Below are 27,342 nucleotides of genomic sequence, written 5' to 3'. Positions count from 1 at the left end.
CAGTAGACAATAAGTCCTTACTATGTGCAAAGTGGCAGCTGTGTGGCTCAGTGGATAGAGGGCCAGGCCTGGAGTCAGGAAAACTCATTTTCATGAGTTCAAATCTGGTCTCAGACACTTAGTAGCTCTGAAACCCTGGGTAAATTACTTAACTCCATTTCACTCAGTTTCCTCATATGTAAAAGTGATCTGGAAAAGGAAATGGCAAACTACTCCAGTATCTTTGCCAACAAAACCCCAAATGGAGTTACAAAGAGTCAGACACAAGCGAACAACAAAAACAATAACACACGTGTGGGGCAGCTAGGTGGCCCAGTGGATAAAGCACTGGCCTAGATTCAGGAGGACTTGAGTTCAAATATAACCTCAGACACTTGAAACTTACTAGCTGTGTGACCCTGGGCAAGTCACTTAACCCCAATTGCCTCACCAAAACAAACAAACAAACAAATAAATAAATAAACAAATTAAGTAATTAATTAAAAAATAAAAAGAACACATGTGCAAAGTATAGTATAACTGATCAGGACATAAAGATTTTTTTAAAAAGAGACAAAAATCAAATATCCCTGTCCTCAAGTAGCTTAAATTCTCCTGGTAGCAAAGTGTTTCTCTAGTTGCTTTAGATTCCTGTCCTATACATCCAGCTTGCTCTCAGCTACCGTGGTCTCAGCTTCTCAATCTTCTGGCTGTGACCCAATGAAGCCTATAGCCCTTCAACTGATACTGCCTTTTGGTGTGTGTACACATGCATATAAATATGTATGAAAACATGGAATTTTAATATGTAATACATACAAAAATAAGTGTTTTAGAAAGAGGCCATTAGGTGGAATGGTTAGAATGCCAGGCTTAGCTTCAGGAAAAAGCCTGAGTTCAACATCTACCCACCCACCTCCCCATGACATTTAACAGCCATTGAGACCCTTAGGCAAGTTATAAACTCTGTATGCTTTTAGTAATTCCCCAGTACTTATGCTCTGAGTTGGAATTCATTTCACAGATGAAACCACAGATCTTTATTCCAGATTCTTATTCTTTATCCAGATTTATCATAGATATTAAAATTAGTATTAATTAAAATTAATAAATCCAACTATTACTAAATTTCTTCTATATCTAAGGCACTGTGCTAGGTCCTGGCAGAAAGGACAGTGGTACAGTTAGTAAAATGCAACAGAATCCATTTCTGTCCTTTGCACTTTAACTATTCGATGCCAGTGAGTGAAATTTTTATTTGAGTCTATCTTATCCTTTAGGTGGGAACTGGGTGGCCCTGTAGAGAGACCACTGGGCCTGGAGTCAGGAAGACCTGAGTTGAAATACATCCTCAGATACTTACTAGCAGTGAGTTCCTAGGCAAGTCATTTAACCTCTGTTTGCCTTAATCCACTGTCAAGAAAATCCTAAAGCTAGTATAGTCTACCAGGTCAGGCAGAGCTGGACATGACTAAATTACTGAACAACAGCATTTAAAGTTGAAGTTACCAAAGATCAAATTTAAGTTTTTCTGATCATAATCCATGTCATTATTACCCTAGAGATAGTCTTATCCCAAGGAATGAGTTAATATAATTATGAAATCAGAGAGTATAACTTACTGTCAGTTCAGTAAAGGATCCAGGCACTAATTCCTGTCAAAAGTAATAAAGTGATATTGGGGACACAATTATTTCTAGTAGCTCTTGTTTAGAGTCCTTTCTACAGGAGAGTGCACATAAATCTACCATACTTGGCCATGTTGGTCCATATTCAAGTGGCAGGGAAGAATTTCCAAATAAATCTTTATGGCTCATTTTGCTTAGTGATTTAATAGCACCAATATGAATCTAGATTAAAAAAATTAGCAAACACCTTTAAGTATGTGCCTAAAATAAGAAAGATACCATGTGAAGTATGAGAGGAAGATGCAAATAAGAAAACTTGATTATCTAAAATGTCGGGAATATAAGGAATTCCAAAAAACATATGGGGGACTATTTTAAATGATAAAGAACAAAGTAATAAGAACCAGGAGGATAACTCTCAGTGACATTAATAATGTAAATTTAAAGAAAAACAGTAAAAAGGAAGTCAAATTTTAAATAATTACAATGAAGAATTTTGGTCCTAAAGAACAACAAAACAAAACAATGAAACACATATAAAAATATATCTCAGGGAGATAGAATGTTGTCTACATTTTCAGATGTAGTAACTTTGTCCATTTGATTTACTTGACTTTTTATTTTTTGCAAAGAAGGGTTCAATATGTGTGTGCTCAGAGGGTACTATGTCTGGAAATGATTGTATATAAAAAGAAAAGTCTTTGAACACTTATTAAAATAAAATCTATCATGCTTTAGTATGTGAAATAATTATGAATCAAAATTTGTTTTTACTTTAATATTTGACACATCTATCACTTTTTCCCTCACAGTGATTATTCCCTTGACTGACACAAATCATATCCCTTCTATACCTGAATATGCAGTTTCAGGAGACACGGTGGCCAGAAAAAAAATTCAGATATCTAAGCCAACTCTCTATTTATGAACCTTTCTGAATGTACTTAGGGTAGTCTAGGAATACTTTAATATCTTATCTAACCATACTAAAAGCTTTCATGTTGGCAGAATATTCTAGAACTTGAGCTTCACCTGTATTAACTTTGGGAAATCAGAGTCATGTTAATTTGGAATTACAGAATCTCCAAATTAGGAAGGGTTTCAGACAGAGTTTACCCTATAACTGTCCACTAGACAATCCTCTTTTCAATATACCCAATATGTAAGAAGTCATCTGCTCCATGAATATCCTAAGAGCAAACCTGTTATCTCTTGAGGAAGTCCATTTCACGTTTTTTGTTTTTTGTTTGTTTTTTGTTTTTTTACTTTTTGTGGGGCAATGAGGGTTAAGTGACTTGCCCAAGGTCACAAAGCTAGTGTCGTGTCTGAGGCTGGATTTGAACTCAGGTCCTCCTGAATCCAAGGCCAGTGCTTTATCCACTGCACCACCTAGCTACTTCTTCATTTCACTTTTTAATAACACTTCTTGAAAAAAAAATTTCCCTACTTAGAATTCAAGTTCATCTCTCTAAATCTGCAAAATTGTTACTGCTACTTTTGAATTCTATTCTAAGCAGAACAAATCTAATCTTTTGTATGACTCTTTCGAATAATAAAATATAGCTACTGCAACCTTTCTAAGTCTTTTGTAATGGTAGGACTCAGTTGAGCATCCAACTTACCAAAAACTAATTACTTTTGTTCAGTAGGAAGTCTTGACTGAATCACTTCATCAGGGCTGAGTGTAAAGAGGACCTGTACACCCCCTTGAATCAATCAAATCTCTTGTGCCTGTGACTAGGCTACATCCTAAGGAATTTGTAAAAAAGGAAGAGTCATCCAGAACCTGGCATAGATTCTGAAGACTAGAAATGACAAGAAAGACCAATGTCAAAAACAAAAACAACAACAACAAAACTTGAGTCAAGACCCAGTAGTCCCAGAACAACCATTTGAAATAAAAGGGTAGGTGTGACTGAGCTATAACAAAAGAGTTCTCCTAAACTTTCTCTACTGGGTTTGAGGGGAGCTGGTGGTTGCAGGGGCTTTGTTGTTGTTCAGTCATGTCTGATTCTTTATGCCCCCATTTGGGGTTTTCTTGGCAAAGATACTGGACTAGTTTATCATTTCCTTCTCCAGTTTATATTATATATGAGGAAATTGAGATAAGTGTTTGCAAGGTGGCATAGTGGATAGAATACTGGGCCTGGAGTCAGGAAGGCTTATGATCCTGATTTCAAATTTGACCTCAGACTCTTAATAGCTGGATGATTCCGGGCAAGTCACTTAACTCTGTTTGCCTTAGTTCTGACTGATAAAAGACTGAACAGCAAAAATCTGATTCTGGCTTGTACCAAAATTCCCATTGATTATTTAAGTTTCTTTTCTGTTGTAGATTCGCACTGAGTTTTTTAATTGACATTTATTTTGTTCTCTCATTTTGTCTTTTCCCCCTTTGGGGGAATATAGGTAGTTAATAGTTTATTGAATTTATCTGTAAACAATGAACATTCCTTGGTTAATCATTTTTGGGGTAATATTTTGTTTTTATTTTTTCTTTCATTATCAAGATTTATTCTTTTGTATTTATTCTGGGCTTATTTGTAGATAGATGGTCTGTTTTTTCTCCAAGATTCATGTTCAATTCATTAATCTTTTTTTTTCTTCTTCTATGACTCATTTTATTTTATTTTATTTTATTTTTGCATGGCAGTGGGGGTTAAGTGACTTGCCCAGGGTCACACAGCTAGTAAGTGTCAAGTGTTTGAGGCTAGATTTGAACTCAGGTCTTCCTGAATCCAGGGCTGGTGCTTTATCCACTGTGCCACCTAGCTGCCCCTATGACTCATTTTAGTTCTATAAATTATCCTTTGAAAAGTACTATAGCTGCATCTCCCAAACTTTTACATCTCATTTTTATCATTCTCTTTTACATAGTAATTGTGTCTATGATTTGTTCTTTGACCCACTCGTTGTTTGGTATATAACTACTTAGTAGGTTTAAGTTTGGTCTGTATTATTTGCTTATGTTCTCTGGATTAATTATTATTTATTATGAATTATTGTTTTTGAAGGATACATTCAGTATTTTATACATTTATGTAAATTTATATATATTGATCCAATCCAGGAATACAATTAATAAAAATATAGTACCTAGCCTCAAACAACTTCTAATTTAAATGTGGGGACAGTAAAGAGAAAAACAAGAGTGAGGATGGAGAGATACCTGACACTAAAGGAGAGGAGTTTGTTACTATACCCAATAGCCCATGCTGAGGGAAGAGGAACCTGTGGAAAATGGATCCATTTAAGGCTTGAGCAAGCAAGGTAATAATGGTAATGTGCTTCACCTGGGAGGGGTATGTTGTTCCTGAGAGTTAAAACCAGGCAAGACAGCAGATGCAGAGCAGAATGAGATGACAGATTCCAGTTTTTGCTCTTCATAAAGAAAAGGATTAAGAGGAATTTGGCATTCTATCCTTCAGGCTTTTCCAAGGAGAGAATAGACTGGGAATGGTGGAGTCAATCAAGGTTTGAGCTTGCTTTTGATAATGAGATTAGAGGCAATGAGCTTAATCTGGGAGTGGCACAAACCAGACTGGGCAATAGATGCAAAGTGTAGTGAGTCTTTTTTAATAACATCCTAGTAAACATTGTAAAATGTTTTTGCAAAAATATCATAGAGGACAAATTACTGATTGATAAAATCCATGTCACTAGTGAAGGAAAATCTCAAACATAAATTACCAAAGAACATAAAGTTAAAAAAGTTAGAATTTCAAGGTCAATAAACAATCTGCAATTAATCAAAAGAAGGATATTAGCTTTCAGGGAAATAATATGCTTAAATAATCTATATTATCTATTTATGTTCATCAAATAAATTTTATTCATGCATTATGTGACAGTTATGTGAGATGTATAATGTATACTTATGAATATATATATATATATATATATGTTTCTGTGGATGTACATTCATATGCATGTATATGTTTGTTTTTTTACTTACTCGGCATCCTGTCTGACTCTGTGTGACCCTATTTGCAGTTTTTCTTAACAAAGATAATAAAGTGATTTGCCATTTCCTTGTCTGGTTCATTTTACAGATGAGGAAACAGGAAAACAGGGTTAAGAGACTTGCCCAGGGTCACACAGCTAGTGTTTGAGGACTGATTTGAACTCAAGAAGATGAGTCTTCCTGACTTCAGGCCTAGCACTCCATGTACTGCAACACCTAGCTGCATATGTCTAATATTCACATTTTCTAAAATAATGTCCACAATTTTTCTTTGATGAATGGGCTGGTTCAGCTTTCCAAGATATGCTATTCTGGTTACGACAAAGATCAGGTTTCAAAAGGGAACCATGTATTCAGAATCTAACAATTGGAATATGTTCTAAGTTATAGGTCACTAATAATCCTTGGCTATTTGAATAGGCTTTGATTGGTATCTAATAGCCATTCAGTTCATTAATTATAGTAATTGTTTATTGACCTTGAAATTCTAAATCTTAAACTTTACACTCCTTGATAAATTATGTTTGAGATTTCTCTTTGTTGGTAAAGTATGGATTTTATCAATCAGTAATTTGTCTTTTTTATACTATTAGAATGTTTTTTTACTAGGTTTTATAAGATGCTATTAAGTATTTTCACTTTATCATTGTTTTCTCCTGGGAAAATAAAATTCTGAAAATATTTCTGTACATCACATCTTCAGGGTCTGTCACTTTGACTTATAGTAGACTCAAGTGTTGTTATTTCTGGCCATTTCTGTGGCCTTTGTCTCAGCAAATTTTCATACAGTATGTTTTTGTGTCCTTTTTCAGAATTTCTAATGTATGAGTTCTGGTTTCCACTCTACTTTTATTCTTAAATTTCATACTTACCCTTTTAATGTTCAAGATTAAAGGATAAATGTTGTACATCCCACATACCCTTTGTATATCCAATGTGATAATGAGAGTACAGGACGAACTTTACATTTGGCCCTCTACAGCAAATTTATAAGAGCTACACAAAGGCATCACTGAGTTAACAATCTACATTCCTGGAAGGAATACCTCATTTTTGAGAATAGATCCATTGGAATATTTGGTTAGTTATCTTTTCAAATGACCTAGAATTTATTTCTATTCCATTATTTCTGGGAATAAAATTTAGCTTTTATTTTCTTTCCTCAGTGAGCATTTTCAGGCAAGTTTTTATCACAGCATAATATTTGTGCATTGTTTTGTGATCTTTTCCAGTTTTTCTATTAATTTTAGATTATTTATTTATGAGCCTTCCTGATGGCTTTTTGGGGGAGTCAATTTATATTTAAGCTCTATCTGTCAATGTTCTTACATTCCGCCCCTTTCCTAATGATCAGGTTGTATTCTATAAGGTCTAATGTGTTAACTGAATTCTTCCCTCAGCTTTTAGCTATTATTTCAGAAGGCTTTATATTGTATGAGGTTTTTCATGTTCCCTTCTTTTTTTTTTTTTTTTTGTGAGGCAATTGGGGTTAAGTGACTTACCCAGGGTCACACAGCTAGTAAGTGTTAAGTGTCTGAGGCCAGATTTGAACTCAGGTCCTCCTGACTCCAGGGTCCTATCCACTGCACCACCTAACTACCCTTTCCCTTCTTGATATGATATTAAATACTATAGTATTTGTATCATACTACTGTTTTAAATTTTCTTAGAGAGATAAAGTTGATGATTAAGAATGTGATCAGATTTAAAAAATGAACAAGTGGTGAAGGTATTGGCTTTGATTTCATTGATTAGTATGCTATCTTTGAAATTATATTGAGCAATCTGAGTTCCTCATCTATTGCTTGTTTTCTTTGGAGTTCGTTTACTGCTGTAATAATCATGTAATTATCATAACTGCTTAATCGAAAGAAAAAATCATCTTCCCTTATTGTTCCTACTGGAATATTGAACCTATTACAAAGCATAGAAATAGTTTGAAAGAGGCATAAAAATGAATTGCCAAAGCTTGCTTCATTTTATTCTTATCCCACAATATTTATTCAGTGATAGAAAAACTAGCTAAAAAAGGAAGCTAAAGAAAGATTTAAATCCATCTAGTGTGTCTAGAATGGGAAACATTCTAAATCTCTACAATGTTCATGTGTACTTTTTATATCACTGTGTGTCTAATAAATTCAAATATCCATGCTGTACTGGAAGTTCATATATATATATATATATATATATATATATATGTGTGTGTGTGTGTGTGTGTGTGTGTATACACAATTTAATTTCTATATTTCTTATGTAAAGCTCAGTTTCACTTAACAGCTTTGTCCATGACAATAAGCAAGTAAACAAGCATTTATTGGCACAGTTACTATGTGCCAGGCACAAAGACACAAATGACAAATGACACAAAGACAAAAATGAAATAAATCATACCTTAGTTTCCCATCAAGCTGGGTGAGACAACAGAAATGTAGGTAAATATGTACACAATACATACGAGGTAATATATAGGATAATTTTTTTTTTGAAAAGCATTAGAAATTTGAAACAGAAAAAGGTTTCACATAAAAGTTGGCATCTGACTTTATCTTTTTACCGAACAGAGATTCCAAGAACCTCATGTGAGGAGGCAGTGCATTTCAAGTATGTGTGGAGCAGGGGCAGGGGCAGGGGTGGGGGGTGCGGGGTGTTGAGCAACCAATGTAAAGTCTTGGAGATGAGAGAAATAGTGCTATGAATGAGGAATGGCTAGATTGTAGAGTGCATGAAGTCAGTCAGATAATTAGTCAGTAAACTTTTGTCTCCCACTTTATGTCAGGTACTGGGTTTAACAAGTGTAACAGGCTGTAATGGTAGCTTGGGGTCATATTGTGAAGAGTTTTCAGTGCCAGAGAATGGGAGTTGTATTTGATCCAAGAGGTATTGAGGTAATATTGAGAGGATAGTAACATGGTCAACTCTACCTTCAGGAAAATCACTGAGAACTGTGTGGAGGATAACAGGCTCAAGATTTACTGCTGTAATCCCACAACTCCATTCTTATGATTTATTAAACTGAGAACTATTCAGTCATGGTGAGAAGCATGTTTCCTCTTTTTTATGTAAGGGTTGCTTATTAAACTTTTAGAGCAACTTTTTCTTCCTCTTAGAGAATGCAAATATACACCACAGGCATGTATTTAGAAATTTCCACTTAATAATCATGGGAAAGTTCAAATCATGACAAAATCATACAGTTTGTTTACTACTTACTTGTTAGGGTGGGGCTTCTTCAGTTCTGGTAAGAGGTGAATTAAAAAAGAAAATTTTATCTTTTTTTAACGTTCATTTTAAAAAGTTCCGAATTATCCTTCCTTCTTCCCCCTCCCCTTCTCATTGTAAAAGCAAGAAATATGATATAGATTATACATTTGAAATCATGTAAAATGTACTTTCATATTGGCCATGTTGCAAAAAAAAGCATAAGAAAAATAGAGGAAGTTAAAATTATGTTTTAATCTTCATTCAGACTGCATTAAATGTCAATTCTTTTTCTGGAGGTAGATATCATTTTTTATTATGTCTTTTGTCTTGGACCATTGTATTGATTAGAATAGCTAGTTCATTTACAATTGTTCATCATATAATATTGTTGCTGTGTTCAATGTTTTCCTGGTTTTGTTCACTTCACTTTGCATCAGTTCATACAACTGAATAGTTCCAAATTGACAGGAAGGTTTTTGTTTTTGTTTTTTACGTCAAACCTTTTTTTTTTTTCTTATTTGCTACTTCTCTCCATTGTTACTGGTTTCTGTCTTGTGGATCCAACTTGAATAAGTTTAATTCTCCTTTCCCATGACTGAGCTTCAAATATACAAAGATGACTATTGAATTCTCTGAATTTTCTTTCCAGGCTGGATATCCTCTGTTAATTCAACAAATCCTCACTTGTTATCCTGGTTGCAATTTTTGTACAGACATTTTCCAAATTAACAACTTTCTTCTTAAATAAGATGCTCAGAACTGAGTGGTATACTCTCATTGTAATCTGAACAAGGAGGAATACAATGGGACTATCAGTTCCATATTCCAAGAATATGTGAATGAGACACGTGAGGTTTTACTAACTTTGCCACTTAGAGAACAGAAAAATAGTTATATTACCTTCTTCCCCTCAACACTATCTTAACTCTTTGTAATTATAATTGAAAGATAGTTAATGGCTAGAAAGTTTGTCAGGGCATATATGTGTGTATACATATACAAACATATACATATATTTTCAATGTATATAAATATATGTATACACATACATATACATATATACATATATACAAACACACACAGGTATGCAGACTTAGTGTATTGGTAAAGTGAATAATATATAATAAAGGTTCGTGGAGCTCTTTGTTTCCATTGTTAACTATAGTTCTCCTAACTGGAAAGTCATCCCATTTTATGGAAGAGCAAGAAGCTTAGAGAATTAAAATGACTTTTCTTACCTAAGTATGTGAGACAGGATTTGAACCCTGGCATAGACATTCCTCTTGATAAAGAGTCCATGGTTATAGCTATTTTCAAAAATGTCTTGAGTTTTACTATACTAGGGTATGGTAGAATGGAGAGAATGTTACACTTACATTTAGGATGAACCTGGCTTTCAAGTCCCAGTCTTCGTGCTTGCCAGTTCTGTGATCTTGAGTAAAATACCTAACCTTTCTGAGCCTGTTTCCTTATTTATATAATGGGGAAGGTTATTTTTGCAATATCTAGCTCACAAAATTTGTGTGAGTAAAATAAAGCTTTAAAGATTAGATACTATATAAATGTGATTTATTTATTATTTCTTTTACCTGTTTTCTTCCTCTTGTCAACTTTCAGTCAGGTCTGACTCTTCATGGTTACATTTTGGGTTTTCTTGCCAAAGATACTGGAGTGGTTTGTAATTTCCTTCTCCAATTCATTTTATAGGTGAGAAAACTGAGGCAAACAGGGTCAAGAGACTTGCCCCCCAAAGTGTCTAAGGCTAGAATTGAACTCAGGAAGATGAGTCTTCTTGACTCCAGGCCCAGCACTCTATCCACTGCCCCATATATCTGCCCTTCCTTTCAACAACTTCCCTTTAAATTGCCAACTAAGACCTTAGAATTCAACTTCCTGTCTTCATGTACCTGAAAGGGCTATCAGAAGTCTTGATATATTTGTAAACACTTAATATAGTTATCAGAATACCCCCCTTACCACACAATAAGAAAATACAGAAAAAAAGAAAGAAAAAAAAGCATGGAAAAAAATCTGATATAGTTACAAGTATAGGCCAGTGTATCCCTTTTGTTTCTCTTCCTCACTTCCAGAATAACTACAATAAAAATACTGCTTAGGATATTTTTGTTTCTATTCTGTTTTTGTGAACATCTGTAATTCATTCAGATTCAGTATACCCCTGCTACTTCTTCCTGTATGGAAAGAATTCTTGTGGCTAAGGGAAACACTTCAAATAATGGCTTTGAAATGTAAAGTAGATCATAAAATATAATTTCTGGAAGAGACCTTAGAGATTAGCTAAACCTAACCCTTCATTTTGCAAATAAGAGAACTAGAGCTAGGGGAGATGACCTGCCCAAGGTCACAAAAGAAGAAGCTAGGGTAAGAACCCAAGTCTCCTAACTCTTGGTTCAGTGCCTTATGCTCTAGTGTCTGGTTAGTCACTAGCTAGATGTATGACTTTGGGAAATTTTGTAACCTCTCTGGGCATTGACAGAATTATTGGGTTAAGGGTCTAGATTTGATGTTATGCAATTTGACCTTGTGAATTAAGTATTACAAATATTACTATATCATTTTCTTATTCTAGTAGAAAATATATAGTAGTTGTCAGAGATTAACATTTATTCAGAGTAATTTAAGGGATGCCAAATATTTCCATGTCTAACATTTCCACCAATTATCTTTTGTTATCATTTCCTACTTTGCTCACTTATTTGGATAGAAGCATCACAGGCCCCCCAAAAAATTAACTAGATTATCAGGGAAGGATAACACAAATTGTCAGTTATTAACACCTTTGCTCAGATTAATTTACAGGATTAAATAGCAAAGGATAATTTGAGAAAAAAAAGAACAACATATAGATAATATTAGGCATATTATGGGACACTGAACAGGAAAAAGGAAGGACATGAGATGGTATCCAGGCACTGAGAGATGCACAAAAGTGATATGTGACATAGTGGAAAGAATGGTTTATGTGTCAGAAGACCTTAATCTTGCATCTACCTATTTGACCCTGGTTTCAGGTGCTCAAACTCTATGGACCTCAACTTCCTTGTGTATAAAATGAGCTCTTTGGACTACAGGGTCTCAGTATTTCCTTTCAGCGCTTAATCTATGATCTTGTGAACCCATAAGGTAAAGAATTTCACCTACCTACTTCACCATTTTTTTTGCTTTGCCAACAAGGTAATCATTGGTGTCTTCATTGTTTAACTAGAATACTGATGGTATCCCCAAGCTGAACAAATGACCTCAAGCTGCCATTTCCTAATCAGCAAAGGCTAAGAGAGAGTTGAAGGTTACTCTATTATCACCTAAGAGAGAGTTTCAGAGACTGATTCACCACATCATTAAATACTAAATGGTGATTTGTCAAAATTTGTTTTTGCTTCAGATTCATTAGGGAAGGAAAACAACAACAACAACAACAACCTTCCCCTACATTGTCTCTTGACAATGCTATTGAATGGGAAAGAGGATAGGGAAGCTTACTATAGGCTTCACCCTATGGAACACTTAAATTCTCCCTTGAGTTGCTGCTTATACATCACCAGGATATTTTAAAATAACCTTGAAGAAGGGAGTATCCCAATATAGCTTGGACATGTTTCTGGTTTTCTTTACTTTCTTTAAGGATCTGTGAAATAAAATTTTCCTAATGTCATAGATGTAGAGTTAGAAAGTAATTAGGAGGCCATCTATTCTAACCCCCTCAGTTTATAGAAAAAGACATTATGGTCTGGAGCAATGTTGTCCAACTCAAATGGACACAGGAGCCACTAAACTGTATGTAAAGATTCATTTCTGGCAGCACATTGACTTAATTTTAAAGTGTAATGTTATCAGTATTTTATCATATTCTTAATATCTTGTTAAATATTTCCCAATTTGCATTTTAATCTGGTTTGAGTCTGTGTGCAGTCTGTGGCGATGTGTTTGAATTCTCTGGTCTAGAAAAATGAAATGCCTTGTTCAATAAAACATAAGTAATGAGTGGAGGAGATGGTATATGAACCTAGGTCATTTGACTCTTTCCATTTTATCATGGTGCCTCTATCTTATCTTTTATCTCGTCTTCAAGAGTTGTCATAGGTGAAAATTTCATCATCCTTCAGGAAACCAGGGGATTAGATTTTGAATTTAATCTATTTTATCCTTAAACAAAAGATAACACCTATATAACCTTGAGCAAATGGTAAATGTTTCTGATTTTAAATTTTCTCATCTTTAAAAGGATGGAATTTAATTCAATTTTTGAAAAATATTTTTCTAATTACATGTAAAATATTTTACCTTAATTTTTTTTTTGCATTTTTGAGTTTCAAATACTTTCCCACCTTTCCTCCCTTCTTCCCTCATTGAGGAGGCAAGAAATTTGACAAAGGTTATACATGTGAAGCCATGCAAAATATATTTCCATATTATTCATGTTGCAAAAGAAAACAGAGAAAAAATAAGAAAAATTAAGTTTAAAAAAAAGTATGCTACAATCTGCCTTCAGATTCCATCCATGAAGTCATTGATTTCTTTTTTTTTGGGGGGGGGGCAGGGCAATTGGGGTTATGTGACTTGCCCAGGGTCACACAGCTAGTAAGTGTCAAATGTCTGAGGTCAGATTTGAACTCAGGTCCTCCTGAATCCAGGGCTGGTGCTTTATCCACTGCACCACCTAGCAGCCCCCAAGTCATTGACTTCTAACATCCTTTCCATACCCAGATCTAACATCCTATGATAGATACTAAGTAGGTAGAAATTGTTCTCAAAATCTTCCCAACTATCTGAGACTCACTAGTATCTGAACTTTGCTGACATACTCTACATTCACTTCTAGACTTAATGAGACTGAATGGAACTTTCCTTATTTCAGAGTTAGAGAAACTAAAAAAAAAACCACCTCGATTAATTACTTAACTTTTTATTATGGTAAAGATGTGCCCCAGGATTTTCAAAAGCTATAGAATGACTAGCAAATGGAATGACTAACAAAGTTTTCAGATATGACTCGGGGAGTGACAAAATTGACTAAATTCAGAGGATTTTCACCAGGTCATCAATTACCCATAGCAACTCTCAAAAACTTTCATAAAAATCATCATTTGTATTAGTAGAGGGAAGAAATGACAAATCCTTAAAATAGCAAAGTAATCAGATAGATTAAAGAAGAGCGGGGTGTGTGTGGGGGGGAAGTTTGAGAAACCAAAACCCCAATTTGAACTCTAATTCCATTTCTAACCCTAATTTCAAGTGTCAAATCATTCACAATGTGTTCATGCTCAAATTTTCACAAATCACCTAATACACATCAGTGACTTGTCTGGACAATTTACACATGGGATTTTTACAGACTTTTCCTCCCTCCCTCCTTTCTGTTACAGCATAGGTGGAGAAGTTGGGCGAGGGCACGAAGGAAGTTATGTGGGCAAACATTTCCGAATGGGATTTATGACCATGCCTGCTCCTCAGGACAGACTTCCTCATCCTTGCTCGAGTGGCTTTTCCGTGAGATCCCAGTCCCTTCATTCAGTGGGTGGCACGGATGATGACAGCAGCTGTGGCTCTCGGAGACAGCCTCCACCCAAGCCAAAGCGGGACCCCAGTACAAAACTGAGCACTTCATCAGAGACGGTCAATGCCACAGCAACTGGTAAAAGCGTCAGACTCCCAGAGAGGACTGAAGGTAAGTCAGAGTGTTACTGTTTTAGCTATTTATTTCAGGAAAAAACACTGAGGTCAGCATATTAATGGACATCTGCATCCCTCAACTGCACACGATATTCCAGATGTAATTAGGCTTCATGGTCCCATAATCATGCACGAATTGCATGCTGCTCCTTGAAAAACAATGACTTAAATTAGATTGTTAGGTCTTGTTGGATAAACATCAGTGTTGAGGAATTTATTAATTAATTAATTTATTATTTATTAATGATGAGGAATCAGTGTTGAGTTCTATTTAGATTAATTTTTCAGATGGGCAAGATTGCCTTTTTAAGGCCCTAAGGAGCACATGTGTGTATTGTTACCTATGTATGTATATATGCATTTGAGAAGGATATATTTCTACTTTCCTTTCTCTCTTTTGCAGACCATACTGTCAATAACAACCTTCTCTTTTTTCACATTTATTTATTTTATTATTAATTTGTGAAATAAAAAAGCATTTCCATAACATAGTATAACTTTTGGGGGGCGGGACAATGAAGGTTGGTGACTTGCCCAGGGTCACAAAGCTAGTGTCAAGTGTCTGAGGCCGGATTTTAACTCAGGTCCTCCTGAATCCAGGACTGGTGCTTTACCACTGAGCCACCTAGCTGCCCCATAACATAGTATAATTTTTAAAAATGCACATGAAATTGCAAATCTATTATGTACAACTTGCTGTTCTTTTCAAATACATAATAATTTTTTCATTTATTTTTTTTTCCTTTTTTTCTTCCCTCCCCCCTAGAGATGGCTACCAATAGACATAGATAGGTCTGTCTATCTGTCTATCTATCTATCTATCTGTTTTTCTATCTATCTACACACAGAGACACACTATGTATGTGTATATATATGTGTGTGTGTGTGTGTGTGTGTAATGTAAAATTTATTTGTACATCTATTCTTCAGTTCTTTCTCTGGAAGCAGATAACATCTTTCTTCATATGTCCTTTATAGTTCATTTGGATATTTATAATAGTCAATTTGCTTTATTCTTTTGATGTCATTCTTCAAATACTATTGGTGTGGTAGTATACAATGTCATCTTGGTTCTGCACATTTCATTCCATTATTTCATGCAAGTCTTTCTATGTCTTTCTATGATCATTGAGCTCATCATCTCTTATACCATAATTGCATTCCATCACAAATAGCAACTTTATCTTGCAGAATCAGTCATCCTTTAGATTAACATTATTTTTCTTTCCATTTGGTAAGATCAGGCCCTAAGGTTAAATAAAGCTATCCACACCCCACACCCCCTATTATATGGCTACATTTAGGTGTGCTTTTGTTAGTTCTTGTTCCTCTTTTCCTATTTCTCCCCTTTATCCTCCCACATAAGCAGGCTAGTGCCCTTCATTCACTGAGGACCATTGGATCATGTTTAGAACTAACTCTAAAGGTCATCTTTCATTTTATTGATCAGGAAACTGAGGCACAGAGTGGTTAAACAATTCCCCTAAGATCACTCGTATTAAATAGCAGAACTGAGATTTGAACCCAAATCCTCTGCTTTTGGGCTCAGTGCTTTTTTCTGCTGTATTTATTGTCTCTCTGCCTGCTGATAATAGCAACCCTCACACCCACACCCACTTTTCACTTGCTACTTCCTATTGTCATGGCCTAGCAAACTAGATTTTTTCAAAAGCTTAGTAAAATGTCATGCAAAAATGAGGTCACTGATTTGGGTCACTAGTCTGAGGGTGGTGCTAAGTTCAAATCTATACACTATTTGTTCCATCGCTACCTTGTGCCAGGGACTGTACTAGGTGGGGGCTACAATGACAAAAGCAAAACAGCCCCTACTTTCAAGGAATAGCCATTCCATGGTGGCAGGGAGCACAGAATTTACATCATTAAGTAAATACAAGAGAATGTGCAAAGGGAGAGAGCCCTAATGAAGGGGAGGAAAAGCGAGACATGGATTCATTGTCTTTTTGACAACTCTTCTCATGGTGTTTTTTTTGTTTTGTTTTGTTTTTGTTTTGTTTTGTTTTTAGTGAGGCAATTGGGGTTAAGTGACTTGCCCAGGGTCACACAGCTAGTAAGTGTCAAGTGTCTGAGGCCAGATTTGAACTAAGGTCCTCCTCAGATATTTACTAGCTGTGTGACTCTGAGCAAGTCACTTGACACTTTTGCCTGTTTCCTCATCTGTAAAATGAACTGGAGAAGAAAATGGCAAACCACTGCACTATCTTTGCCAGAAAAACATCAAATAACTCACAAAGAGTCAGACATGACAGAAATGACTAGACGACAACAAAATAAAATGAAAATCTAAAGGAGTTTAAAATCTAAAGGAGTTTAACATTTTTATGGAAGTCTATATTCAAGTCTATCAAATTATAATATAAAGAATTACAATTATTGACCTAGGGGATAGTTTAACAATAGTCTTAAATATCAGACTGAATATGTTCTGTCTGTGATGTTTTAGCCATGCAGCTTCCTGAAGAACGTGGGTAATAAGAGCATATAATGCATATCTATCAAGATCACCTTTACTTCCCAAATTCAAAGGTTCAAAATGACTGGCCAATAATGGTTGTATCATCTCTATTCTCCCTGAGAGCAAATTAGAGAAATGAATTTGTCATAGCAGGAAAAAAAACAAAACAAACAAACCTTTAATCAGATTCAAAGGAGAACTTGGTAAACAGCAAGGGTTACTAAATACTGCTGCATAGCAGGAATCCCATTTTCAATAGGTCTTATAAAATGTAGCTAGAGGACATTTACTGTCAGTGAATTAGAGGCAAGCTGACTTCTTGATCAGGAGCAGCTCTAGGTTGATAAAGATTTGCTTTTCATTGTCTCAGAGGAGGCATTCTTTTTAATTTTTACTTGATTTTCATTGTTTTTAGCTAGAAGAGGTAAGGCATCAATGGTCCATAAAAAGAAAATGACCTATTTCTGCAATTTGTAGAGTTGACTTCTAGGTCATGTCAATTTAGCTAAATTCAACACTCATTGATTAAATACCTACTATGTTCAGGCCAAGTGCTAAGGGCTGAAGTTGCAAAGGATGAATGGACAGAATGGAGTATGTGATTGAGCATGGCTACTGAATCTGATATCATCAGTTTGGATTTTAACTAGTATTAGGCCAGAGATGCAGGAATCTTCCCTGTTGGTTGAGAAATTGTAGAAATAAGTGCTTGGGTATGTGTGTTTGTGGATATTGTGACTTTATATCACTGTCTCTGAATAAAATAACCCTCCTCCCAAAAAATTCATATCCCTTAGGTAATCTGTTTCTCTGTTCCATTTATAATCTTCTTCCATTTCTACCTATTAGTTCAGATAACCAGGGGTTGACTAAAAGGGGTGACTTCAGTATACTTTTTTCCACAATATTTCTGCTTATAAACCTTATGAAAGCTATTAAATGAGTTTTTAAAATCTTAGCCCTACTTTCCTTCCTATTTAAATGTCAAGAAAATCAAAATATTGATTTGGTAACAGAGTAATCTCCATGGTAACAAGCTGACTGTATAAATAAAGGATTATGGCTCTCCTACTGGATGCAAGTTAAAGAGACCTGTCCAAGGTAGTAGAAAGTATTCCTTCCTTCCTTCATATGTATATATGAAGGGTTAGTATGTGTATATAGGTATATATGTACATGTATATATACACATATATACATATATACCCACACATATATGTATATATGCAGATATATGTGCTTAATAAAAATTAAAATGCAAAAATACAAAGAAAAACTGTTTTTGTATTAAAAAATTTTAGTATTCACTAAAAAAACCCTTTGTCAGTGACACATATGGAAAGAAACCTATTAATGCAATATACATCAGTCTGGCATCAGTCTGGCCTCTTGTCCATTTTTAAAGAGTGGTTTGTTCTGAGAGATGAGGTGAGATGAGATGACAACTCTGTCCTCTTGACATCACTTTGACATAAGTAGTTCCAAGGAGTAGATGTGCTCATCATGGGGAAGACAGGCCTAATGGGTAATGGTAAGAACTGTCTTCCATAAACAGTGAGAGATATTACCAGTTCTGACCATGGACATGAAGATGGATAGAATCTGGAACACATCATGAAGAAAATCAGATACAAATTGTAAACTGTCACTCAGCAGTTTTTTCACCTATAACCATCATGTGGACGGACAGATAGCAAATCTGCCAATACTGTCATTGAAAAACACAAGAGATAACATGGTTCCCTGTCCACTGTCATATCACATTTTTTTTAAAAAAAGGCTTTCTCTGCTAGTCTGTCAAAAGCTCAGTGCCATTTCTTGTTTGTACTCCAAAATAGTTACTGTAATGTACATGAGCCATAAGAATTGAATTTGCCAGTGGAAAATAGAGGTAGAATGCTACGCCATCCCAGGTCACAATGAGGAATAAATGATGTGTGTGTTTGTGTGTGTGTGTGTGTGTGTGTGATATTTGTGTGTTTATGTGTGTTCAATTTTCTAATAGAACCAGTGTGCTGGTTTAGGTAGAGATCCAGTCCTCATTAGAAATACTTGGTTTCGCATCCTCACTTTGACACCTACTTGACTGTGTCCCAGGGAAAAACTTTAACTTCTCATTTCTATAGGAGATTTCATTAAAGAGATTTTTGCGTATGTTTTTGTTTGTTTTGTTTTGTTTTGTCCTGCCTAGCTGTCTCTTGAGGTGTCCCTTTTTATAACAAGAATGATTAATGGAGCACCTTTAGGGGCAAGGAATGGTTCAACTTTTTTTTTAATCACCAGAGTACTCAGTACCATGTATCATATAACATGGAGCTTTAATAAACTAATAAAAAAGTCTATTGATTTCTTCACACTAATTATCACTTATATTTACATATGATCAATAAGCATTTGCCTCATGACACACTGCAAGATTAAGTAGTTCCAAGGAGTGGATGTGTTCATCTTGGGGAAGACAGATCTAATGGGTAATGGTTAATAAGTGTCTTGAAATGTTTGGAGAGGAATTTGCTGTCATTAAAAGAGACATTAGATTTATTCAGCTTGGCCTCAAGGAAAAAAGTAGGAAGAATGGGTATATTCCAGTTCAATATAAGGAAATCTTCCCCCAAAATAAGGCCTATGTGAAAGGGGAACAAGGTCTCTCAGGAGATAGCTCATTTCCTTCAATTGAATGTATTCAAGTGGGGAAGCTAGATGGTGTAGTGGATAGAGCACCAGCCCTGGAGTCAGGAGGATCTGAGTTCACATCCGGCCTCAGACACTTAACACATACTAGTTGTGTGACCCTGGGCAAGTCACTTAAGCCCAATTACCACACACACACACACACACACACACACAAGTACTCAAATGGCTGGGTGGCCACTTGCTGAGATATATTTCTATTTGGCTGTGGATAGGACTGCCAGAATGTGGAATCTAGAAGTTATGTTTTTCTTTGAAGAAATAATAACAATAATGATGATGCTGATAATAATAACTAGCATTTACATATCATTTTAAAGTTTGCAAAGCACTTGTTATTCTCATAACAACCTTGGGAGGTAGGTGCTATTATTCTCTTCATTTGTAGATGAGGAAATGAAGACAGACAGAAGTTAAATGACCTGTCCAGGATTATCTAGTTAATAGGTATCTGAGGCTAAATTTGAACTCAGGTCTTCATGATGTCATTGTGGCACAATGAATAGAACACCTAGCAGCCTAGTAAAAACTGTATGTAACTATTACAGTAGCTGGGACTTGATTGCTAACCATCCATGAAAAGATTTAACTTTTGCCATGCTGACAGGCAGGAGTTAGTTCAAAAAAAATTTCAGATTTTCCATAAAGTGTTATCTTGTTGAGAGTTGTTGACAAGCCTCTTCTTCATATCAAAGTAATCATTCATTTCAAGGAATCATATTTACAGAAACAAAGGATGCTCAGTACGAGAACCATATTATTTCCTGTCATGAATTCAGTTGTTTTCCCCTTTAATAGTATGCCTTGTCACACAGGAGAAGCAGTTCAACACATTTTAATAACCTGGGATTTTTCCTCCTAAAAGAATGTATTGCTCTTTGCTGTTGTGACTCACACTTTAGGGATGAATGAACTTGATTTTCTGGCTCATGGAAAGCGCAGAAAACAGCTCAATGGGCTTTTGAAGGAGGTGAGATCGAAACAACTTGGGCTTGTTCATTCTCTCGTACCTCTTAACTGTTCCCCAGATCACAGTCTGCTTGGAGGCCAGGAACAGTGAGATGAGGCCATCCATGGTGATCTGGCCTTCCTATTTCATTTGATCTCAAGGCATTTGACCCCTATGAGGCTTCTACTTTATTTCCTATAAACTCTTAATGTGGAAGATTCTTGATCTCCTAATACTTTTAAAATGACACTTTAAAATCAACACTGATAGATCTGATTTGGTAGCCTTGGTCAATCCAGCAAAGAATATCAAGGTGCATGAAACATAAGAAATCATGTGATTCAACCCCCACATTTTACAGTGAAGGGAAGACCCTGGCCCAAGGTCACACAAGTGGTAAGCTACAGTGAAAGGATTTGTACCTGTCTTTCAAATCCAGTTCTCTTTCCATCTCACTGCCTGTTTGACCAATAGTTAAACACAATTTAAACAGAGAATTGTGGAAAAGACAAAGGTTTTCCTTAAAAGAGATCTGAACTTTCTATGTCTTTTAGTTTTCTCATTTTAGGACAGGGAATAGCACTGACAAGGATATTAATAATGACATTCCAGAGTAAAGGAACTGAAGCATTAGAATAAATGAGGTTGGGATTCTGAAGGGCTGTTGTCTCTATCACAGAAGTTGTAAGTTCTTGACTTTGCTGCAAAAAGTAGTTCCTATTTAGGAGTCCTTGTTGAAAGACTCTGTACTTTGTGATAATTATAGTGGAGCATACTGCATCTCGAAGTGCCTGAGGTACACTTTTGTTTTTCTACCTGGGGTATCCAGGTCTTGATACCCAATGTCCAATCTATATTACTGGAGGTTTTGTTTATACTGACCATTGTACTCTGTGGTGTGCTCCTAAGAACTGTTCAAAGATTTGATTTCAGTTAATAAAACTTCATGTAGTTGAGTATGTGCCTAGAGTAATAAAGAACCAAGTCTCAACAAATGCAGTTAGTGTAGGGGAAGATGTTATGAGTTGTGTTTTTTCTGTTTATTTTTTGTTTGTTTGTTTTGTTTTGTTTTTTTACTGTTATTTTAAAGGAACAAATTCATATTCCAGGATTTGTTTGTCCTTATTTCAAAGAGTCAGAAACAACTGGGTGTCATAATTCACAAGAAAATACTATTAAGTTACTAATAGTCTTTATAACAATAAAAACAGTGACCATTTCTATAGAATTCGAAAGTTTACAAACACTTTTTTTTTTCTTGGTGGGGCAATGAGGGCTAAGTGACATGGCTGGAGTAACATAGCTAGTAAGTGTCAAGTGTTTGAGGCTGGATTTGAACTCGGGTCCTCCTGGATCCAGGGCCAGTGCTTTATCCACTGCACTCTAGCAGTAAGAGGGCACCTAGCTGTCGTCTTACAAGCACTTTTCACACAAAGAACTTTTGAAATGTTGGTACAGGTATATTAAGCCCCCTTTTTGTGGATGAAAAAAAGGAACTGAAATATTAACTCATTCATGTACATATAATATATCTTAGAGACAGAATTAGAGAAAAAAAAATCTCCTAAATCTACATCCAGTACATTTTCTACAATATAATTACATTTTTGCTTCTCTTGGCATGCACCAAGGCCCATGAATTATCACAGTCTAAATGGTAAATTTGATGAAAAATGAATGTGACCAGTGTTACTTGATTTATGAATATATGGATGGATAAAAGATAAAAGTATTAAATACTCACAGTCTGCAAAGCACTGTGCCAAGAATAAACAGCCCCGAGTTCACATTCTAGTAGAAGCAGAAAACACAAGCTTAATCTGTAGGGAGCAAGCTATCCCCAGAGTGAGAGACTCTGCACCGGAGGACAATGATAAACAGAACCACCTTTCTTTAGTTACCCTTTTATTCTTGAGCTTCTTTTAGAATACGATCATATAATTTTTTTGCTTAATTTAGGAGGCAAAATTCACATCTGACAAACCTGTGACAACTTCCATTTTGTGGGCACCTTCTTTTTATATTTCTTTCTTTGCATTTCAGACTCCTAATGGGCATATGCTTAATTAAGAGTAGAAAAAAGTTTTTGAAAAAAAAAAAGATCAGTTTATTTGGAACCTGCTAGTATATCTACATGTTATTAATAAAGAGGGAACATGTGGCATGCAGAAAAGAGATTTTTAAAAGTAGTCTATCATATAATAAAAAAATATCATTCTCTTTCTGGTCCTCAGTAGAGATAACATTTTTTTTTCTGTCTTCATACAATTCCTACTCTCTAATTCCTCTCACATAGTCTGTAAGCTTCTTATATGAAGGAACTTTTTTTACCTCTTTTTCTTCTTATACTCCAGTGCCTAGTGGAGTCCTTCACAAATGCTTGATGGACAGGACTGGTTTCAACTTTGACTTTTTTACTACAAGAGCTTCCATTCTCTAAGCATGTCTTTTTTCATTTAGAAAATGTGTTGTATTGCCATCATTTAAACCCGAGTGGCTGGATGTCAACATAAATCCTGCCTTTAATTGACCTCAGTGAAGCAGGCACTTATTGAAAGAAGAAAAAAAAAGAGCTTTGGTTTTATAGCCATATGTCTGTGCTGCCAAGATTCTTACTGCAAAGAAAAAAACAAGCAAACAGAACCTATTTCTTATTAAAAAGGTGATGATGTTAATTTCCATTATTTACCAATAATCAGTATTGAAAAATATAATTTTCAATATTTAACAATAATGTATGAACATTTTCCCTTTCATAAACCCAAGGAAAATTGATAAATATGACTATATTGGTGGCTCACATTTTACAAAGCATTTCACATACTTTATACCATTTTTTCCTATCAACACCCTTGTGATTCGAGTGTTATACAGATGAGGAAATTAAACACTTAGAAAAGTTCAGCAGCTTCTAATGGAATAAGTGACCCAGACCAGTTTAGACCTAGTTTTTCTTGACTCTACGTCTAGGACTCTGTTCAGTAAACAAGAAGTGCCTTAAATCAGATCTCTCTTACCTGGAGCAGTAAGAGTGCAGATTTATTCTTGGATAAATATAATCAGTTTACTTTTGTTTAATATGATATAGCCAATATTTTGCTACATACTCATTCACAAAAAGTAAAAGGTTCAACCAAATATCCCAAAAGAAAATGGTCATTTCCATTAAAAGTGTGTAGTTTGAGATACTTAAAAGGTATATTCCTGGTTTTGTTTTTTATGTTATTCCTTGGCAAATCTTTTTCATAATAATTTATAATATATTTTCCATAACCTCTTTCATAATAATTTATTATATATTCTATAATAATTTATATTTTATAATTATTTGTAATCTTTAGTATACTAAAGGACCAGCCTTCACCTCAGTCATAAAGGAATACATAGACACACCATGGTTAGTGAAATTAAAATCAGATCTGTCACTCTTAGCCCATGCTCCTAATTTTCAGCTGCCTTCCACCAATGTGTGAATTGTGTAAGTATGGTTACCATGGCCTCCTCCTTGGGACACTTGCTAAAGGTCTCAGATGAAGTCCCTAAACTGACTGGAGATCCCTTCTAACTTCTCTTCTCCCCGCTCTTTTTTTTTTTTTTTAGGCAATTAGGGTTAAGTGACTTGCCCAGGGTCACACAGCTTGTAAGTATTAAGTGTCTGAGGCCAGATTTGAACTTAGGTCCTCCTGAATCCAGGTCTGGGGCTCTATCCACTGCACCACCCAGCTGCCCCCCTATTCTCCCCACTCTTTCCAGCAATCTTCAATTAGTTACTTTTCATGCAAACCAGATCCTGTTATTTATCTTTTTATCTTATTGTCTGAATTCTCCAAATAGGTGGTGGAACTTTTATCTTAAAAGAGTGGGGCTATTGGTTAGTTGTAACTACTGTCTTACAAACTGATGTAGCTTCAATTTCAATCTGTGAAATAAGAGAGCTTTAGATAGACTTTTCTTCTTGAGTTTCACAACAGGAAAATTATATAAAAGATTCAATATAAAGAATGTCATCTAAGTAATATATAAATACATTTGGAAATAGACTGATCTCATGAAGATAGTAAGAAACAATGGGCAACCTGCATACTCCATTGGTATTCTGTCAAGATGACTTAAGAAAGGATGCAAGCTCCTTGGGTAGACTCCTCATTATAAACTTCTGGGAGGACAAGAAAAGTCTCAGAGGTTGAATACTTATAATAGTTATAATTCTAATGTTTTTCATTAGAAGGAAAGTTTAGCTCAGTGAGATAACAGATTCATTGGAATATAGTTTGTTTTTCTCTTTTATATAAGGATTCAATTTTTGCATAAAATCAAAAATACCTAAATAAGTTGATAAATTTGAATTACCTTAACTGAATCCAATTTAAAAAAAATGCCTACTATGTACAAGGGACTGTGATAGTGACTGGAAGCATGGAGACAAAAATGAAATAGCCCTTACCCATAATGAGATTATATTCTACTGGAAGGAAACAATATGCACATGAAAATCAATATAAAGTACACCAAAGTAAATACAACTTTTACCTTTGACAATCAGTAAAAAAAAAAAAAAAGAATATAACTAGCATAGAGAGATAGCTCTCACTTTAAGTTTTGTTAAGTACTTTATAAATATTATTTAATTTTGTTCTCACAATAACCCTAGGAGGTAGATGTTATTATTACTCTTTCAGAGATTAAAAAAAAATGAGGGAGAGAGAGATTAAATGACTTTCCCAAGGGCATACAATCAGGGTCTGAGAAAGTGTATGAATTTAAGTCTTCCTGATACCGACCCCAGCCATCTATAAAGCTATGGCTCTTTTAAGCCATTTTTCACAACTCACTTTTTTCTTCCTGTTTTGACATGTTTCCAGGAATTCCTCTCCCCCTTTGGGACTTTGATGCCATTGAAGTAACTTTTCCTAGTAATATTGAATTCTACTTGAGGCAACAAATAAGGTTGAATAACACCAATATTTTGTGAATGTATTTGATTTCTGTGTGAAGTAGAATGATATACCCTTAATATGAATCCTTCCTTGAGACATCAGACTGCACACTTTAAATTATGTCTGGAGTCTTTAATTTTCTAGGGATTCTTGCATGAAATAGAACACGTGCAATACGCCTATGGGCTTCTTTAGTACTCAGGTCATCACTGTACTGAGATGTATAAAATTAAAACATCTATGTGGAATGAAACTCAAAACCATGATCCCTCCCCCCTCAAAGGCCCTTGCGCATCACTCCAGTCATTTTGTTTCAAAATCCAGGAACACGAAAAGATGAGACACTGATTCATATGCAATATAAATTTCCCTCTTTCATTTTTTTTCTGTTTCCTCCCCAGAGCAGAGGGAAATCTATTCTAAATTTGCCACTGATTGATGTGTTACTCTAAGTGATTTGTAGTTCTTTGAAATGAGAGATGAAATTTTCCAAGATTAATGGAATCTACCAATTGTGGCAACAAAGCAGAAGTCATATGCTCCAACAATTCTCTGCCTCTTCCTTTCCTTACTGGAGACTTGTTTTTCCATGCTCTCCTTTGAGGTAATATCTGTAAGAGTGTATCTTAGGAGAGAATCAACTTTCATGTAAAGTTTCTAGAGGTATTACCTTAATAGCAGCAGTCAATGGTTTCCAGCTAAGGGCACATGTAAAAACACGAAAATTAAAACACTAACAAAAAAAAAAACTTTTATTCCCCAAAGCTTGATATTCTTAAAAACTAAAGGGAAGTTTGACTGTGGTTAAAAGTTTATCATGGATCATGTAACTGATCAATAATGATCAAAGTCCTCAGGGGAAAGGCAGATTTGCAAGATTATCTTCTAAAAGTTCCAAAATAGTACTAGACAGATAAAAATATATGGAAGTCACCTAATGGTTTCACTAAATTAAGGGACTTCCTCTCATGATACAGATTTTCGCCTAATCTGTAATTAATAGAAGGTTTACTATGGCTTTGAAAGGTTAAGTATCTGGCCCAGGAGGACTCAATATGTACAAGAGACAAGGATTGAACCCAGGTCTTCTAGACTCTATTAATTAGATTCTAGGATATTAGATGGCAGATACTGTTAAAATTTTGTCTCCAAGTTATTGTATTTTCTTTCCAGGGACAGGGTTAGAAAATGGAAGAAACACTAGTTTTAGAGTCAGAAGACAAGGGTTCAACTCGAATCTTTTATTTCTAAGCTGTGTGACTTCCTCCTTTTTAAAATGGCTATGAAAATAATCACACGGTCTACCTCATAAAGACTGTGTATGTGTATGCACACATACAGACAGACACACACATATATGTATACATATATATAGTAGTAGGCCTCCACCAGTTGCGGATGACTATGGATCAGCGCCTTGAAGAGCCACAGACCACAGTGTGGCTGTGCAGTCTGATACGGGTGCCACAGCTCCTGAGTCACTTATAACCAGTAACTGCCATATCCTGTGTTGTATCGACCCCATGAAGAGTAGCTGGAGTGTCCTCTCCAGGGCGCTGGCCTGGGTGAATCAATTGGAAAACAAGCTGTTGCCCATGCAGCAGGTTTTCCCTCTCTGCAGCATTGGTGGATCCAAAGGAGAGGCAGAGTCAATACAGTTTGGCACCAGCGCCAACTCAGGAGTTGCCAGAGGGATGTGATGTCCAACATCTAACTGCCCTAAGGGACTCTGACTCCTGATTTTTCCTCGGGGTTAACTCTTGAAGCCTTTCCCATATATGGGTATAGCTGCAAGGCAGCAGAGGTTTAAAATCAGGGTTCCTTCCCCT

The 27,342-nt window shown here is 35.4% G+C and overlaps 1 protein-coding gene across 1 annotated transcript in view; it reads left to right on the top strand.

The window, feature by feature from the left end:
• Window positions 1-27,342, top strand: part of NYAP2 (neuronal tyrosine-phosphorylated phosphoinositide-3-kinase adaptor 2) — a 338,177-nt gene that overhangs the window by 160,078 nt on the left and 150,757 nt on the right. Inside the window, 1 exon segment of the mRNA XM_043997634.1 lies at window positions 14,157-14,458. Within this exon segment, the coding sequence (XP_043853569.1) occupies window positions 14,157-14,458 (302 nt within the window).

The sequence above is a fragment of the Dromiciops gliroides genome, chromosome 3 (genome assembly GCF_019393635.1).
Source record: "Dromiciops gliroides isolate mDroGli1 chromosome 3, mDroGli1.pri, whole genome shotgun sequence".
Taxonomy (NCBI): Eukaryota; Metazoa; Chordata; class Mammalia; order Microbiotheria; family Microbiotheriidae; genus Dromiciops; species Dromiciops gliroides.
The sequence above is the reverse complement of the archived record's forward strand: the minus strand, read 5'-3'. Positions and strand labels throughout refer to the sequence as shown.